General features: G+C 50.6%; 1 protein-coding gene across 1 annotated transcript in view; it reads left to right on the top strand.

Annotated features, from left to right (window-relative positions):
- The first annotated feature begins 1,903 nt into the window (after nt 1-1,903).
- The window catches only part of CAPN2 (calpain 2), a 58,812-nt gene continuing 46,027 nt past the window's right edge, over nt 1,904-14,688 (top strand). The window contains exons 1-2 of the mRNA XM_055419829.2: nt 1,904-2,292; nt 7,424-7,493. Coding sequence (XP_055275804.1) covers nt 2,056-2,292; nt 7,424-7,493 — 307 coding nt within the window. The 5' untranslated portion in view covers nt 1,904-2,055. The remainder of the gene's footprint in view (nt 2,293-7,423; nt 7,494-14,688) is intronic.

Genomic DNA, 14,688 nt, shown 5'->3' with positions numbered 1-14,688 from the left:
ACAAACATAGACAGCATATTAAAAAGCAGAGCCATCATTTTGCCAACAAAGGTCTATATAGTCAAAGCTATGGTTTCTTCCAGTTGTCATTATGGATGTGAGAGTTGGACCATAAAGAAGGCTGAGCACTGAAGAACTGAGGCTTTCAAACTGTGAAGTTGGAGAAGACTCTTGAGAGTCCCTTGGACTGCAAGGAGATCAAGCCAGTCAATCCTAAAAGAAATCAATTCTGAATATTCATTGGAAGGGCTGATGCTGAAGCTGAAGCTCCAATACTTTGGCCACCTGATGCCAAGAGCTGACTCATTGGAAAAGACCCTGATACTTGGAAAGATTGAGGGCAGGAGAAGGGGGTGACAGAGGATGAGATGGTTGGATGGCATCACCGACTCAATGGATATGAGTTTGAGCAGACTGGGAGATGGTGAAGCTTGGTGTGCTGCAGTCCCTGGGGTCACAAAGAGTCAGACAGGACTTAGGGACTGAACAACAGAGAGACAATGGGACACAGATAGGTATCTGATCTCTAGGCCTCCAAGGTCCACACCACATTGAGCCTATAATCTTTGCAGATATCTCTGTTGATTGCTCTGTTCTGGAAACTGGTCCTTTATCTAAATTCTTCAGGTCCTTTATCTAAATTACCGGGAAGGTCAGTTTCTTCCTGAGTCTTTTGTGCCTCCATTGTTTTCAGCTTAAAATAATCTGCATGCCAAATAAGACATTTTGAGGTGGCAAATTTTGCTCCCTTAAATAAGAAATAATTTTTTAGTGTAAGTATGCCACCATTCACTATTTGGAACATACGCATAGTGAAAAAATCGTTAGTGTTTACCCGAAATTCAAATTTATCTGGGTGTTTTACTGAATGAAATTTCGTGTGCCTGACAACCAGTGAAGCCAAGCAAATCAAAACAGTTTGGAGCAGAGGAAGGTTTATTGCAGGGTCATGCAAGGAGTCAGGGGTGTCTCATTGTTAAAAAGCCCTTAATTCCCTTAAAGAATTCAGCAAAGCACCTTTAAAGGCAAGCTGAGGGAGGGGTATGGTTAGCTGTTGCAAACTTCTTGGTGTTGGAATCCTTTCTTAGCTGTCCACATAGGTCAGGTCAAGATGCTCCCATAAACCTTCAATGAAACAAATGTTATTCTCTGTTCCCCAACTTTTTATATCTACATGAATGGACTCTTTTAGGTTAGAGCCCCGAGACTAGGCTCCCCTATATATTTCAGGCTATAGGCAACATTATTTTTTAACAAAAGATGCAGAACCAGCATGAGTAAGCACAGGCAACACAATAGATCTAATATGGAATCACATTTGTTCTTCCCTATTACAGGTGGATGTATTTTTATTTGCCAAATCTGGCCCCGCTATCTGTGATCATACAGCTAACCAGTAGCAGTGTGTAGCCTTCTGATTGTAACACGCCTCTGGTAACTTGGAATCCTTGTTCCGCCTCAGACTAGTTGAGCAGCACTGGGTGATGCCATCTAACCTCTCTGTCGCTCAGTTTTCCCATCTGTCAAATGGGGTCCATAGCAGAGAAACCGCCTTCTTACAGAGCTGATTTCTTCTCCTCCAGCTTTCTCCGCTTCTGACTCACAGGGTGTTTCCTGGAGAGTCAGGATAGCCCCAGCCTTGGGTTTCCGCCAGCCTTCTCCAGCAAGTGGGAGGTCGGCTACAGTGAGGCTGGCTGTGAGTCCCCGCTTTTCCACCGGGATGCCCGCGGTGCTCGCAGCCGGCCGGCTCGGCCATCCCGGGCGCCGTCCGCAGGTGGCAGCACCGGCCCCGAGGGCCCCTGCCGTCCGGCTGGCGCTGTGCAGGCCGCGGGCCGCCAGGGTCCCGGGCGGGGCGCCGAGCAGGCCGGGAGCGGCCAGGCCACGCCCGCCGGGCGGAGGGCGCTGCCGGACCCGGTGAATCATCGCCGGCGGCGGCCGCTCACAGTCCCGCTGCCGCGCGCCGGGCCCTGGCCGCGCCCCTGCCGAGCGCCGCGCATCGCCGCAGCCGAGACCCTCGCTCGCTCGCCCGGCGGCAGCGCGGGCACCGGGCCAACCATGGCGGGCATCGCGGCCAAGCTGGCGAGGGACCGGGAGGCGGCCGAGGGGCTGGGCTCGCACGAGAGGGCGGTCAAGTACCTCAACCAGGACTACGCGGCGCTGCGGGACGAGTGCCTGGAGGCCGGGGCGCTGTTCCAGGACCCCTCCTTCCCGGCCCTGCCGTCCTCCCTGGGCTTCAAGGAGCTGGGACCCTACTCCAGCAAGACCCGGGGCATCGAGTGGAAGCGGCCCACGGTAGGGAGCGCGCCCCGGGCGGGATGCGGGGCCCGGAGGCGCGGCGGCCCGGCTCCGAGCGGGCGAGAACCCGGCCCCGCGCGCGGGGAGCCGCGGGAGCGCGGAGAACAGAGCCCCGCGGCCCGGAGCCCGATCCGGGGCTCCGCTGGCGCGGGGTCGCCCGCGTCCCATCTGCCAACTACGGGGCCCTTAGGACGCGCCGAGGTGCACGCTGCCCACAGATGCCACTAGCAGGCCCGCCGGCAAAAACTCACAAAAACTCGGGTGACATAAGGGGACCTGGAGGAAACTTCTTGGACTCCGGCGGGCGGAGAACGGAGGCCGGGGGAGGGGGGTGGGCGGGAGACCCGGGCGTGTCTGTTACGGTATTTCACGGGGAAAGTCGGTCTCTAATTCGGTTGTCTCTGCTTCGGGGAGAAAGTCCACGCATGGCCTGGACGTTTGTGACTAGGGATTGCCTCTTGTAGTGATGGTTAGATTTATCCACTCAGTTTCCTGTTTATTTTTCCAGATGGGAACTGGCAAGACAGCTCCCTGTAATATTTACCCTGGTGATTATCAAAAGGACAGAGGAGATGCAGCCAGGAGCCGGTTCCTGCTCCTCACCCCGTAATCTCGGGGCCCCCTATGAACATCCTTTTCCCACCCTCCGTGGATCTCTGTCCTCCGTGCCCTGGCAGGCCTTGGGTGCAGTTTGCTCCCCTGATCAGCTTGTACATCCTGTGTCCCTGGGATCCCTCCTGGCTCCACTCCTATGGGACACCTCGCTGATCTTCCCCCACCACACCCCAAGGAGGCCTATTGGGAAATCCAGCCTCTGGGACCTGTTAGGAAAATAAGCATTCCTGTCCTGCTTCCTCTCCCCTGAACCCCTCCCCACCTCCCCCATCCACTGGTCACCTTCTGTTATCCCAAACCCAGCCGGCAGGCAGCAAGTGCAATAGGAGGTACCCTTGGCCCAGAGCACTTGAGTTCATTTCTTGCTAACTTGAGTGAGCTGTTTAACCTCTGTGCCTCAATTTCTTTATCTAAAAGAAGAGGTGATGCCGTAATAGTTTCCTCTCCACTGACTCACCAAGCCCAGCACGTTTTAGTTTCTCAAGGGTACCCGTCTCTTTCCTGCCTCACTGGCCAGAGATGATCTTTCTTAGTTTTCTGGAATCTGGCTCACTCATTCTTTGGGACTTAGATGTCCCCTCCCCAAAGAGATTTTGTCCTGACCATTCTTTTCAGCAAAACCCCTTCTCATCTTGTCATTCTTTATCATGAACTCTAATTTCCTTTACAGCATTTCACAGTTTGTACACATAATTACATATATTTGTTTGTCCCTCCTACTGAATTGCAGGGACTGTGTGTGTATTGTTCACCAGTCGATCCCTGGTGCATTCAGAGTAAGCATTGATTTGTTCATTCATTCATTTAACAGTATTTGTTGAGTGCCTGTTAAACGTCAGGCACTGTCTTAAATGCCTGGGATACATCTGTGAACAAAAAGACTCCTTGTGGAATGAGTGAATGAATGCAAGGTTGTAATGAGCCTCAAACAAAACTACAGCGGTGAAAGTGATAAACGAGAATGTAATCGCCTTACGTTTGTATAGTACTTGACAGTTTGTGAGGTGAATTTATGTACTTCTTTGCTTATTCTTTCATTCATTCAGTAAGCTTATATTGAACACCTGCTGTATGCCAGGCATAGTGCCTATTGGTTTTTGCCTCTGAAGGCATTAGGGGCTAGACAGACAGGTCACCCAACAGTTGGAAATGCCTATAGGATTTCCAGATGGAAAAATGGAAATCTAAGCCCATTTTAGAGCCCCAGGTTAGGACGGGACAGGGTATGAACTGAAAAACCAACGGGGAGGGCAACAGGTATAGACCCATTCAGCAATTGAAGAAATTGAGGCTTGAGAAGGTTAAATATTTGCTTATACTAAAGTGTCTGGGGCTGGAGCCAGGACTATCCGCCTGTGGGTGTTTAGAGTCCACAGCTCGCAGGCACTCTCTCTGCCTTCTCAAACACAGCTGTAGTTCAGGTCGAGCAAGATAAATAAAAATGTATCCACTGGATCAAGCAAGTCACTGGTGACTTTAACAGAGCAACTGCCGTGGGTAGAATGAGGTGGTTAGGTAGCCTCACCAACTCCATGGACGTGAATGTGAGTAAACTCCAGGAGATAACGGAGGACAGAGAAGCCTGGTATGCTGTCGTCCATGGGATCGCAAAGAGCTGGACACAACTTAGTGACTGAACGACAACAACAAAATTGCAGTGGGTAGGCGCCAGATGGCTGGGGACCCCAAAGTAAGGAACCAGAAATGAAGAGCGTGCTCGTGTAATTCCAGAAGCATTCTTGTGAAAGGAGAGGAGGGAAGGTGGCAGGGAGAGTGGGACCTGGGACCTGAGAGGTTGTTTTTCCAGATGAGAGCAGTTGGAATGTTTTATATGCCAAGTCACAGGCTTCCCTGGTGGCTCAGTGGTAAAGAATCCGCCTGCAATGCAGGATCCACAGGAGATGCAGGTTCGATCCCAGGATGGGGAAGATCCCCTGGTGGGGGGCATGGCAACCTACTTCAGTATTCTTTCATGGAGAAGCCCATGAACAGAAAAGCCTGGTGGGCTACAATCCAAAGGGTCACAAAGAGTCAGATGTGACTGAGCAACTGAGCATGCACACAAACATATGTCAAGTCCCAGAGAGAAAGGAACTAAAGAGAAAAGGAGTCCCCAAGGAAGTGAGAGTAGGGAGTAAGAGGAGGGAGGGGAGCGGGCCAGCCCTGCCAGGCAGCTAAAGGGCTGCCCTTCCTCAGAGCGGGTTTCCCAACACTGGCCACAGAGGGCTCCGCAGATGGGAAGAGGACACGGCTAAAGTCACTGTGGGCTGGTGCAGAGAAAAACGCTGTCACCATCAAGGATGGCACCAGTCAGGTTGGAGCGAGGGCAGACCTGTCAGTCCCCACCTTGCCCTGAGCGGTGCAGGTCTATGGCTTGTTAGGAACCAGGCCACACAGCAGAAGGAGAGCAGCAGGTGAGCAAGCAAAGCTTATCAGTGTTTACAGGCGCTCCCCGTTGCTCGCATTACCACCTGAGCTCAGTCTCCTGTCATATCAGCGGCGGCATAATAAATGTAAAATGCTTGAATCATCCCCAAACCACTTCCCCACCCCCACCCCATCCGTGGGAAAATTTGTCTTCCACAAAACCAGTCCCTAGTGCCAAAAAGGTTGGAGACCACGGATCTAAGGCCTCTGAGAGCTTTATGACTTGTTTACACTCAGCTAGCTGAGTTCAGCCTCAAACCTGCATCTCCTGCTTCCAAGTTCAGTGATTATGATACTCCTTCAATAACTATAATAGTCGGTAACTGATACAGTGCTCTCCGAGGCACACATCCATAGTCATCTCATTTAACCTTCACTTGTCATCACTATCCCCATTATACAGATGAGGAAACTGAGTCTTAAAGAGGTGAAGTAACTTGCCAGGGTCATAGAACCCACTGTATAAGAAGTGGCAGAGCCAGGAGTCACACTCACAGCTAACTCCAAAGCGCAGGCTCTCAACCCCTTTCCTGAGACTGTGATGTTCCGTATTTAATTCGTGCCCTTCATGCTGTGTACAAGTTTCAGTTTCCTGAAGCATCTCTAAGAGCCACTCTAAACTTTGCCTCCTTTGGAGAGGCTGCCAAAGGCGTGAAAAGTTTCTCAAAAATAATGGAAAAATCCTTCTGGGGTAAGTGCCTGGCACACCGAGGATTATCAATATGATTTCTAGGCTCCCAGCACCAAGCTCCGTGTACTCTATCAGCATGATAAGTGCTTGGCTGGCAGGCCTCGGGCAAAGCTGGCTTCATCTGCCTCAGCAAAAAAGCATTCTCACTGTGCCTGTCTTCCCTCAGACAGACCCACCCGAGCGGGGAAGGGACAATGCAGGCATGAGAGGAGTGTGCTCTGCTATGGATTCCAAAGGGTCTACAGTCTAAGCCAGGACAGGGGCTAGATCCTGGCCTCACCCAGGAAACGCTTCTGCTTGACAGAGATGGGGCCCGCCAGGCACTCTGGGGTGGAGCTCCTCCAAATCAAAGGGTCCTGGCCAAGGGAAGCCCAGATTTATGCTCTATGCTTCCTCTGTGGTTTTGGGTGGAGCTCTTTAGAATCAGGAAGCATGCTCAGAGAGGGCAGCAGAGGAGCCAGCCCTGTTCAAGTTTGGCTTCCAGCAGGCGACCTGTAGGACAGCCCTTTTTGGCTTGTTAGTAATCATTTAGAAGTAGTGCAGGAGGGAAGGGAGTGTATGGTTTACAGCAGTCAAATCCCATTGCTGTCTACAGCCATGAGCGATGCATCTTGGGACATGTGGCTTCATCTCACCTATAATCTCACCTATAAAATGGGGTTGTTGCCCATCCATGTTCCTGAGATAAAGCACCGCACACAGAACTGACATACAGCAGGCTCACAGTGTGTGGACCCAGCCCCCGCCCCCGTCCCGAGTATCATGGCCTGTGGGCAAATCCAGAAAGCTCCATACCTTCCCTTGCCCTCAAGAAGCATAAGTGTTAGGAAGACACAGTGGTACCCAGCACCCTGCACAGCGCACATCTAGCTGCTGAACTGCAGAGTATAGATACTCTGGGATTCAGGATGGAAAGGATGGGTGAGGGCCAGACTGTGAAGGAGGGCTTCATGGAGTTGGCGGCAGTGGGTCTTGAGATATGATACGATATGGAAAAGGAGAGAACTGGGTGGGAGAGGAGAAATCCCATGCAGGAACAGAGGAGAGGGGTGGGCATGGTGAGCAGGGCAACTCCAAAGTGTGGAGCATCTGCAGGCCCCCAGAGGAGGCTGGACTTGGCACTGTCCTGGTCCTAGGAAGTAGCGTGATGAAGTAGGCTCCAGGCAGTGTGGGGCCTTGGGATCTAGTGGAGCAGTAGGATCCCCTACCACCTATCAGGACCCACAGAGCAGGGGTCAGAGAAGGACCCCATGGCAGTCTAACTAACTGCCAGGCGTTCCCTAGAGGGGAGGGGAGAGACAGAAGGGTCCGATGCGTCTGTTGGAAACTGAGGTGTCCTAACTACAAAAGCATATGGCATATACGTTGACAATACTTTGTGGGTCTCGTTTTCAGGAGATCTGTGATGATCCCCAATTTATTACTGGAGGAGCCACTCGCACAGACATCTGCCAAGGAGCCCTAGGTAAGTGATGGCATCTAAGCAGGCTACAGGGGCCTGTCTACACAGCTGTGGGTGGAAAGAGTGAGGGATGAGTTATGATTCCACTCTCTTGCCAAACCCTTTGGCAGTTTCCATTTCCAGAAGCTTCCTGGAATGTCTTGTCTCCTTAGGATCCTGTGCTGTGGTAGACAAATAGAGGTGCAGTGAGGCCCCCTGTGTCCCCTGCACCAGACTGGGCTATTTGTTGCTGTTGTCATTTTAAAGAGTTGAGATTATTATTATTATTTTTTACTATGTATTTATTTTTGTGCTGGGTCTCAGTTGCAGCATATGGAATTTTCAATCTTTGTTGCAGTATGCGGGATCTTTAGTTGTGGCACATGGGTTCTAGTTCCTTGACCAGGGATCAAACCCAGGCCCCTGCCCTGCAGTGGGAATGAGAAGTCTTAGCCTCTGGAACACCAGGGAAGTGCTAGGCTAGTTGTTGAAGTTACAGAGATGCTCCCACTGGGGGACAGAGGAGCTTCTGGATCTCAGCCACCCTTAGCGTCTGCATCTCCCAGAGCCAGTGTTACTAGTGGCCCACGGAGCAGTCAGGCTCCAGGCTGAGGACCAGTTAGGAGGACTCCCCCGGGTCAGCTGCAGCGCTGAGACATCAGTTCTCTGTGGTTCAGGGATGGGATGGTGACTCATTGTAAAGGAAGAGGAAACCCTAGTCGTCACTGCTGGGAGGAAGTTAACGTACCAGGGTGGCCTCAGTGTTTGCAGGACGAGCTCACCATGGCATCACAACAGTGGACGTGGCGCCGTGGTCACAGAGGCAATTGTAATGTTCACTTAAGTAATTTTAACTGAAGTAGCTGAGGCTATCTGAAGCCGGGCTCTGATTTGATACAGTGCCTGCTGAGACTGAAAATACAGGCTGCTTTGACATGAAAGCACCTGAGTTTTATTTTTTATTTTTTAATTGATTTTATTGAAGGATAGTTGATTCACAATGTTGTGCTAATTTCTACTGTACAGCAGTGACTCAGTTATACATACACATGTTCTTTTTCATACTCCTTTCCATTATGGTTTATCACAGGACCATGAATACAGTTACCTGTGCTCTATAGTAGGACCTTGTTGCTTATTGCCCCCAGGGTTTCTTTGAAGAAGTCTTAACAAAGGGGCCTGGGACTGCCGTTTAAGATTCTCATAGAATCCACGCTTATTATGTTTTACTCATAGTAGGTATGAGCCTATGATCGCTAGAGCAGCTTATTTGCTGCAATAAACCAAAACCTTATTTTGAGCCTTCAGCATCGACTTGTTTTCCAGACTAGTCCATCAGTAACAGAGTTAATCATCTTTGAATTGTGCCTTCTTTCCTGGCCCACCCAGCAGAGGTTCTGTCCGGGAAGTGACTTGCTTAAGGTCATACCACAGCTGAAATGAGGGCCTGGATTGCAAATGCAGACGGTCTGTGTTTAACCCCTGAACTAGACTCCCTAGAAGGGGCATGGAAAGTTTTCAACCTCTGAGGGATGTCGGGGCAGCTCTGTGAATCATTAAGACATTAAGGCGGGGTATGCTGGGAGCCCCTTGGGAAATGGAGAGCATGACTCAGAGCTAGGCGAGCAAACCCCACTATCTGAGTTCAGCATCTGTGTGCAAATTCCTGAGATGCCAGAGCACACTCTTACCTAAAGAATAGCTACCTCCCATTTCCTGCCTTCTCTCCCTCACAAAAGATAGACCCAGGAGCCCTTAGGCACCTAAGGTGGGTACTCCAGAAAAGTCCATTGGTTAGAGAAAATGAAAGTTAATTGAGCTAGAGGTTGATAGAGATTACAGCTAACCACAGGAGTTTTAGAAAAATCTAGAAACAGAAATGGCAACGGTCATACCTGGGCTAAATTCCACACCTGGGCTAAACATCCACTTCAAAGCTTAATGACCTCTTAAGGACCAAATGGCAAGATGTAAGTCCTGTTGGAATACTGTCAGGCCATTTGGAGAGGAGACACAAAAAGTTTACATTCTTGGGGTAAAAATCCACATGATATGCCTCAAATTAAGTAAAAACAAGTTTAAGTCCTTTAAAAATTTCTCAGTAATTAGGTCTATCATTTCTAAATTTTGTTTGTTTGTTTTTTACACCACATTGGCCATTTGTTCTCTTGGCCTTTTGTACTGGAGGATGCTGATTTGATTATGAACTGTGAAATGTGGTGAACGGAACTCTCACCCTGATTCTGGCATCTGGGCAGAGGGTGGGTGTGGGTGGTGGCTGTCACCAGGTCCCCGCAGGTTCAGAAGCATCAGGAACAAAGGGCAGCAACACCCGCCACACGACTCGAGATAGGAGTCGAGGCTCAGCTTACTGTTGGCTGACCGTGGGCAAGTCATCACTAAGAGCCTCAGTCTCTTCTAAAAATGGAAGGTGGGGAGGGTCAGCAGGGTGATCTCAAAGATCCCCTACTATGGGGCATTCAACTGTTCTAGAGTCACTCCTCATGCCTGACACTGAGTGGAGATCTTGGGCTAGGCCACCAGATCGCTTATCTCAGACGAGGAGTGATAACAGCCCCTGTGACCCTGTGCATTCGTGCTAAATCACTTCTGTCACGTCCAGCTCTTTTCAGTCCTATGGACTGTAGCCCTCCAGACTCCTCTGTCCTTGGGATTTCATAGGCAAGAATACTGGACTGGGTTGCCATGGCCTCCTCCAGAGGATCTTCCTGACCCAGGGATAGAACCCGTGCCTCTTACGTCTCCTGCATTGCCTGGCAGGTTCTTTACTGCTAGCACCGCCTGGGAAGCCCTTGTGACTAAGAAACAGTGTGCAACTCGTGGAGGATTTTCATCTCGTTATCTCATGTAATAATATTATTATTATCTCATCCAAATAAATACTTTCACCCCACTATGCAGATAAGAAAACTAAGGCAGCAGGTGGGGAGTCCATGCAAGGCCATATAGCTAAAAATGGCCCAAGGAAAGAACTCGAATATGATTTTAAATCTTTCCACACTCTTCTCACTCCCATCACGAGTTGTCACGAGGCTTTGTTGAAATATGGAGGTAACATTCTCAAGGCAAAATGTATTTCCTTACCTGTACTTTTTACTTGGAGACTCACTCAGGTTGCCAGGGAACCTGGGCTGGGGCCGTACCTGGACTTGTACATTTCCCAACAGGGCTCCCTTCACAGGGCTCCCTGGCAATAGTTAATCCACAGATTTCTACCGTCTTCCCAGAGGGTCAGCTCAAAGCCTCACCAGAGTAATCCTGTTTGCAGGCTGCTCTGATGTGAGCCACCTGCATTGCAGACCTTGGTTGTGCTAGGCACTGAGTCAGTGAAAAAAAATCTGCCTCTCTGGAGGAAGGGCTGGAGATCCAGGCTGAGCTTCATCCAGGCTGCCCTGAAGCTAAATACAGTCTGGAGTTGCTGCCTGTAGCCTCTTGTGATAGGTGATGGCCATGGAGGCCCCGGGGGCTGGGAGACCAGAGAGCTGAGCTCCTTCTGCCTTTGATTTTCACTGGACCACTGCTGAGCTTTCACACTGCCCCTTTCACATAGCTCCCCACGGTCCCTACTGCCCTCACGGCTCTCAGGGGAAGGTGGCTGCCCTGGCCAGGTGCCCCCAAAGGCCCTCAGCTACTTGAGGGAGGGCTCCAGGCTGCCAGTGCTGAAACCGCACAACTCCGTGTCTTTGTAACCTGGCCCCCTAAGGTGGATCACCCGGCCTCTACCCTTACCCTACTGCTGAGGGTCACACAAGCCCCACAGCACCTGCTGGGAGGTGTCACAGGGTGTCTCCCGTCACAGCCGAGCTCAGCAGAGAGTGGGGAGCCCAGAACCAGTGGGAAAAGCACCAGGAAGGAGGTTTCCAGTTTCGGCTTCCTCTCCTGCTTCCTAGCCCGCGTGACAATGAGCAGGTTGTCCAGGCACTCTGAGCCTCAGTTTCCTCTTCTAGAAAATGGGAATCATGATAATACTTCCTTCCCGGGGCTGTGGTGAAAAATTCAATTAATATAGGCAGACACACTTGGCAAATTGTAGAATCCTAAGCAAATTCGGCCTCTCCCTATTTTCCCATTTTTAAAGGTTGTAAATAATAATAATCATTTTTAAGTGATTCTTACAATTTTTAAAAGCCATTTTAATAAGCACCTTTTAAAAATGTTACTAGCCTTTATTTGTTGGAACAGTTTCAGATTTACAGAAAAATTGAGATGATAAGTACGGAGAATTCCATACACACCACCCCCAGTTTCTCCAACTGTTAACTTCTTACATTATTAGTGTGAGACAGTTGCTATGATTAATGAACCAATACTGATACATTATCATTGACCAAAGTCCATTCTGTACCTTCCTGAGTTTTTCCCCAGTCATTTTTCTGTCCCGGGATCCCATCCAGGACACCACGTTGCATTTAGTTGTCAAGGCTCCTAAGGCTCCTCTTGGCTATGGCAGTTTCTCAGACAGCTTTGATGAGCTTGCCACTTTTCAGGAGTCCTGGTCCAGGATTTTGTAGGATACGTTTTTTTAAAGATAGTGCATATAGTTTTAAAAAAAAAAAATTCAAAAATTAGTATTGGCTGGTTTGATGGAGAAAATAAATATGTTTCTCCTCTTTCTTAAAACAATGGCTTCACCACCAGCCCAGCACTGCCCTCACTGCCCCACCCCCACCCCCAGCCTCCTGGGGCAGATGTGTGCAGTCCATGAGTCATCGTTTCCTCTCCCGGCTCTTCTGGTTATAAATGCTCTTTCACAGCTGTCTCCCTTGTGGCTGCTGCCTGTGCTCCCAGCTCCCTTTCCAGGTGCACCTGAGACAGGTCCATAAACAGGGCAGGGATGGATCGCCCAGAGGCCCGGTCCTGCCCTGGCCGCCCCAACCCTGGCAGTCACACAGCGGGGTTCCTGCCCATCAGATGCCCAAGGTTGAGCACATCTCTCCTTGGCTGCCCCTGACCTCATCTCCCCAGAGGCAGTAGGAATTCTCCCCAAAGAATTCTCCCCCACCCCACTGTCACATCCAGGGTCCTATGCAAGCTCAGGAAACTCCCGAGGAGTTGACAGGGTTCATCTGCTCCCCGTGGGCCTGTGGGTCACAGTGTGACCTTCTGCTTATTCTGGTGCTCCCTGAACCGGGAGCCAAGCAACAGCCCCGTGTGGTCTCTGGCCTTTTCCTGAGATGAAGCGATTTCATCTCAGTTCCCTGTGGTCTCACTACTTCTGACATTCTGTGACTTCCCCTGGCAGCCGCACATTGCCCCCGCACCAGGCTTCAGTTCATGTTTGTTGAGCAATAACATCTCCACTCCAAGGTCTGAGACCCCTGCTCAGATCATCCCCCAACACGGCATCAGTCACAGCGAGGCCCCCATCCAGGGGATTTCAGAAACGAAGGGCCACGTGTTCTGTGAGGTCTAGTGGGACCCTAGGCAGCTACAGTACAGGCACAGGAGCCCCAGGAGGAGGAGGGTGGTCTGCTGGCTGGCCCAACATTGGATGGCAGGTGTGCAGTGGGGCAGACTCTAAGCCAGCACTGTCCACCAGAACTTTCAGAAGTGATGGGAATGTTCTGTACTGTCCCTATGGTAGCCACAACCTACATGGCAAACACTGGAAGTGTGACTAATCCAACCACGGAACTGAATTTTTTATTTTATTCAGTTTGAATGAAAAAAGCCATGTGTGTACTATGGCTACTGCTGTTGGGATCCAGTCCCCCATCCTTGACTTTTCAGGCCTGTATGATCCTCACAGGCCTGTATGTCTCCACACAGAGCCAAGCAAGGCACATGTATCAGTGAAGAAGTGAAAGTGTTAGTCGCTGAGTCATGTCTGACTCTGCAACCCTGGGGACTGTGTCCATGGGATTCTCCAGGCAAGAATACTGGAGTGGGTAGCCATTCCTTTCTCCAGGGGATCTTCCCGACTCAGGGGTTAAATCTGGGTCTCCTGCATTGCAGGCAGATCCTTTACTGCCTGAGCCTCCAGGGAAGCCCCATACATCAGTAAACATCTGTAAATAGCAGGGTCCAGAGTGAGGACTTGAGTTTCCATCAGTTAGAAGATGCCTTCTTGGTTCCATCACTTCCTGGCTCTGTCACATGAGGCAAATAAATCACCATCCTCATCAAGCCTCAGTTTTCTCATCCATAAAATGGGGTGATATCTACATCATAGGGCTATGAAGATGGAATTAAATAATGCATGGAAAGCTCTACTTGCCAGAGGCTGACACTTAGTAAGGGTTTAATAGCTGCAAATTTCACATTACCTTTGGGGAGAGTGAGACTTGAGGGGAGGAGGTACCTGAAGCTGGGAGGTAGAGCACGTAGCACTGTGTTTGAATACTGCATGGGGTCAGCTCTAGTACTTGGCTTTGACAAACCCTAAAGCTGTGGAGAGGAGGTGATGGAGGAGCTGGTGTTTGGAGGAAAGTTCAGGAAACTCAGTGAAGTCTCCTGCCCCAGCTTTCAGGGCTTGTGTGATGGCCGTTTCTCCCTGATGTTTCCAGGAGAAGCTGGGAGACTCTTCACTCCACCTTGCCTGGCCACCCCCTCTCCCAGCACCCAATTTGTCTGCAGTACCCCTGCTGTTTTCAGCCTCAAACTCCCACTTACCCACCTGGGAAATGGGAACAAAGTGGCATTTGCATCTTTCCTTTTCCATGCGGTGCAGAACCTTAAGGGTGTGTGACTGGTGGTTTCTCTCTCCCTGGGGATCAGGACCAGAGCGAAGAAACCTCTCACATTCATTCTTCTGTTTTGTCTTTTGAATAATTTTTAGTTAGTTAACTTGTGGCTGTGCTGGATCTCATTGCTGCGCGGGCTTTTCTCTAGTTGTGGCGAGTGAGGGCTACTCTCTAGTGGCAGTGCATGGGCTTCTCGTTGCAGTGGCTTCTCTTGTTGCAGAGCATGGGCTATAGGGTGCGAGGGCTTCAAGTAGTTGCAGCTCCCAGGCTCTAGAGTGCAAGCTCAGTAGTTGTGGCGCGTGGGCTCCGCTGCTCTGCGGCATGTGGGATCTTCCCAGACCAGGGATGGAACCCGTGCCTCCTGCATCGGCAGGCAGACTCCTCACCCCTGAGCCACCAGGGAAGCCCCTCCCATGCTCATTCTTACCACAACCCGCTATGTGATCTCTCCCCTGCATTTGCTGCCCCAGCCACAGTGAGACTTTTCCTTCATTTCGACACTGTGAAGGCCCCCA

The sequence above is a fragment of the Moschus berezovskii genome, chromosome 17, assembly GCF_049115385.1.
Source record: "Moschus berezovskii isolate FMDL1 chromosome 17, NW_MosBer_1.0, whole genome shotgun sequence".
Lineage (NCBI taxonomy): Eukaryota > Metazoa > Chordata > Mammalia > Artiodactyla > Moschidae > Moschus > Moschus berezovskii.
Note: the sequence above shows the minus strand (reverse complement) of the source record. Positions and strands in the feature narration are given on the sequence as shown.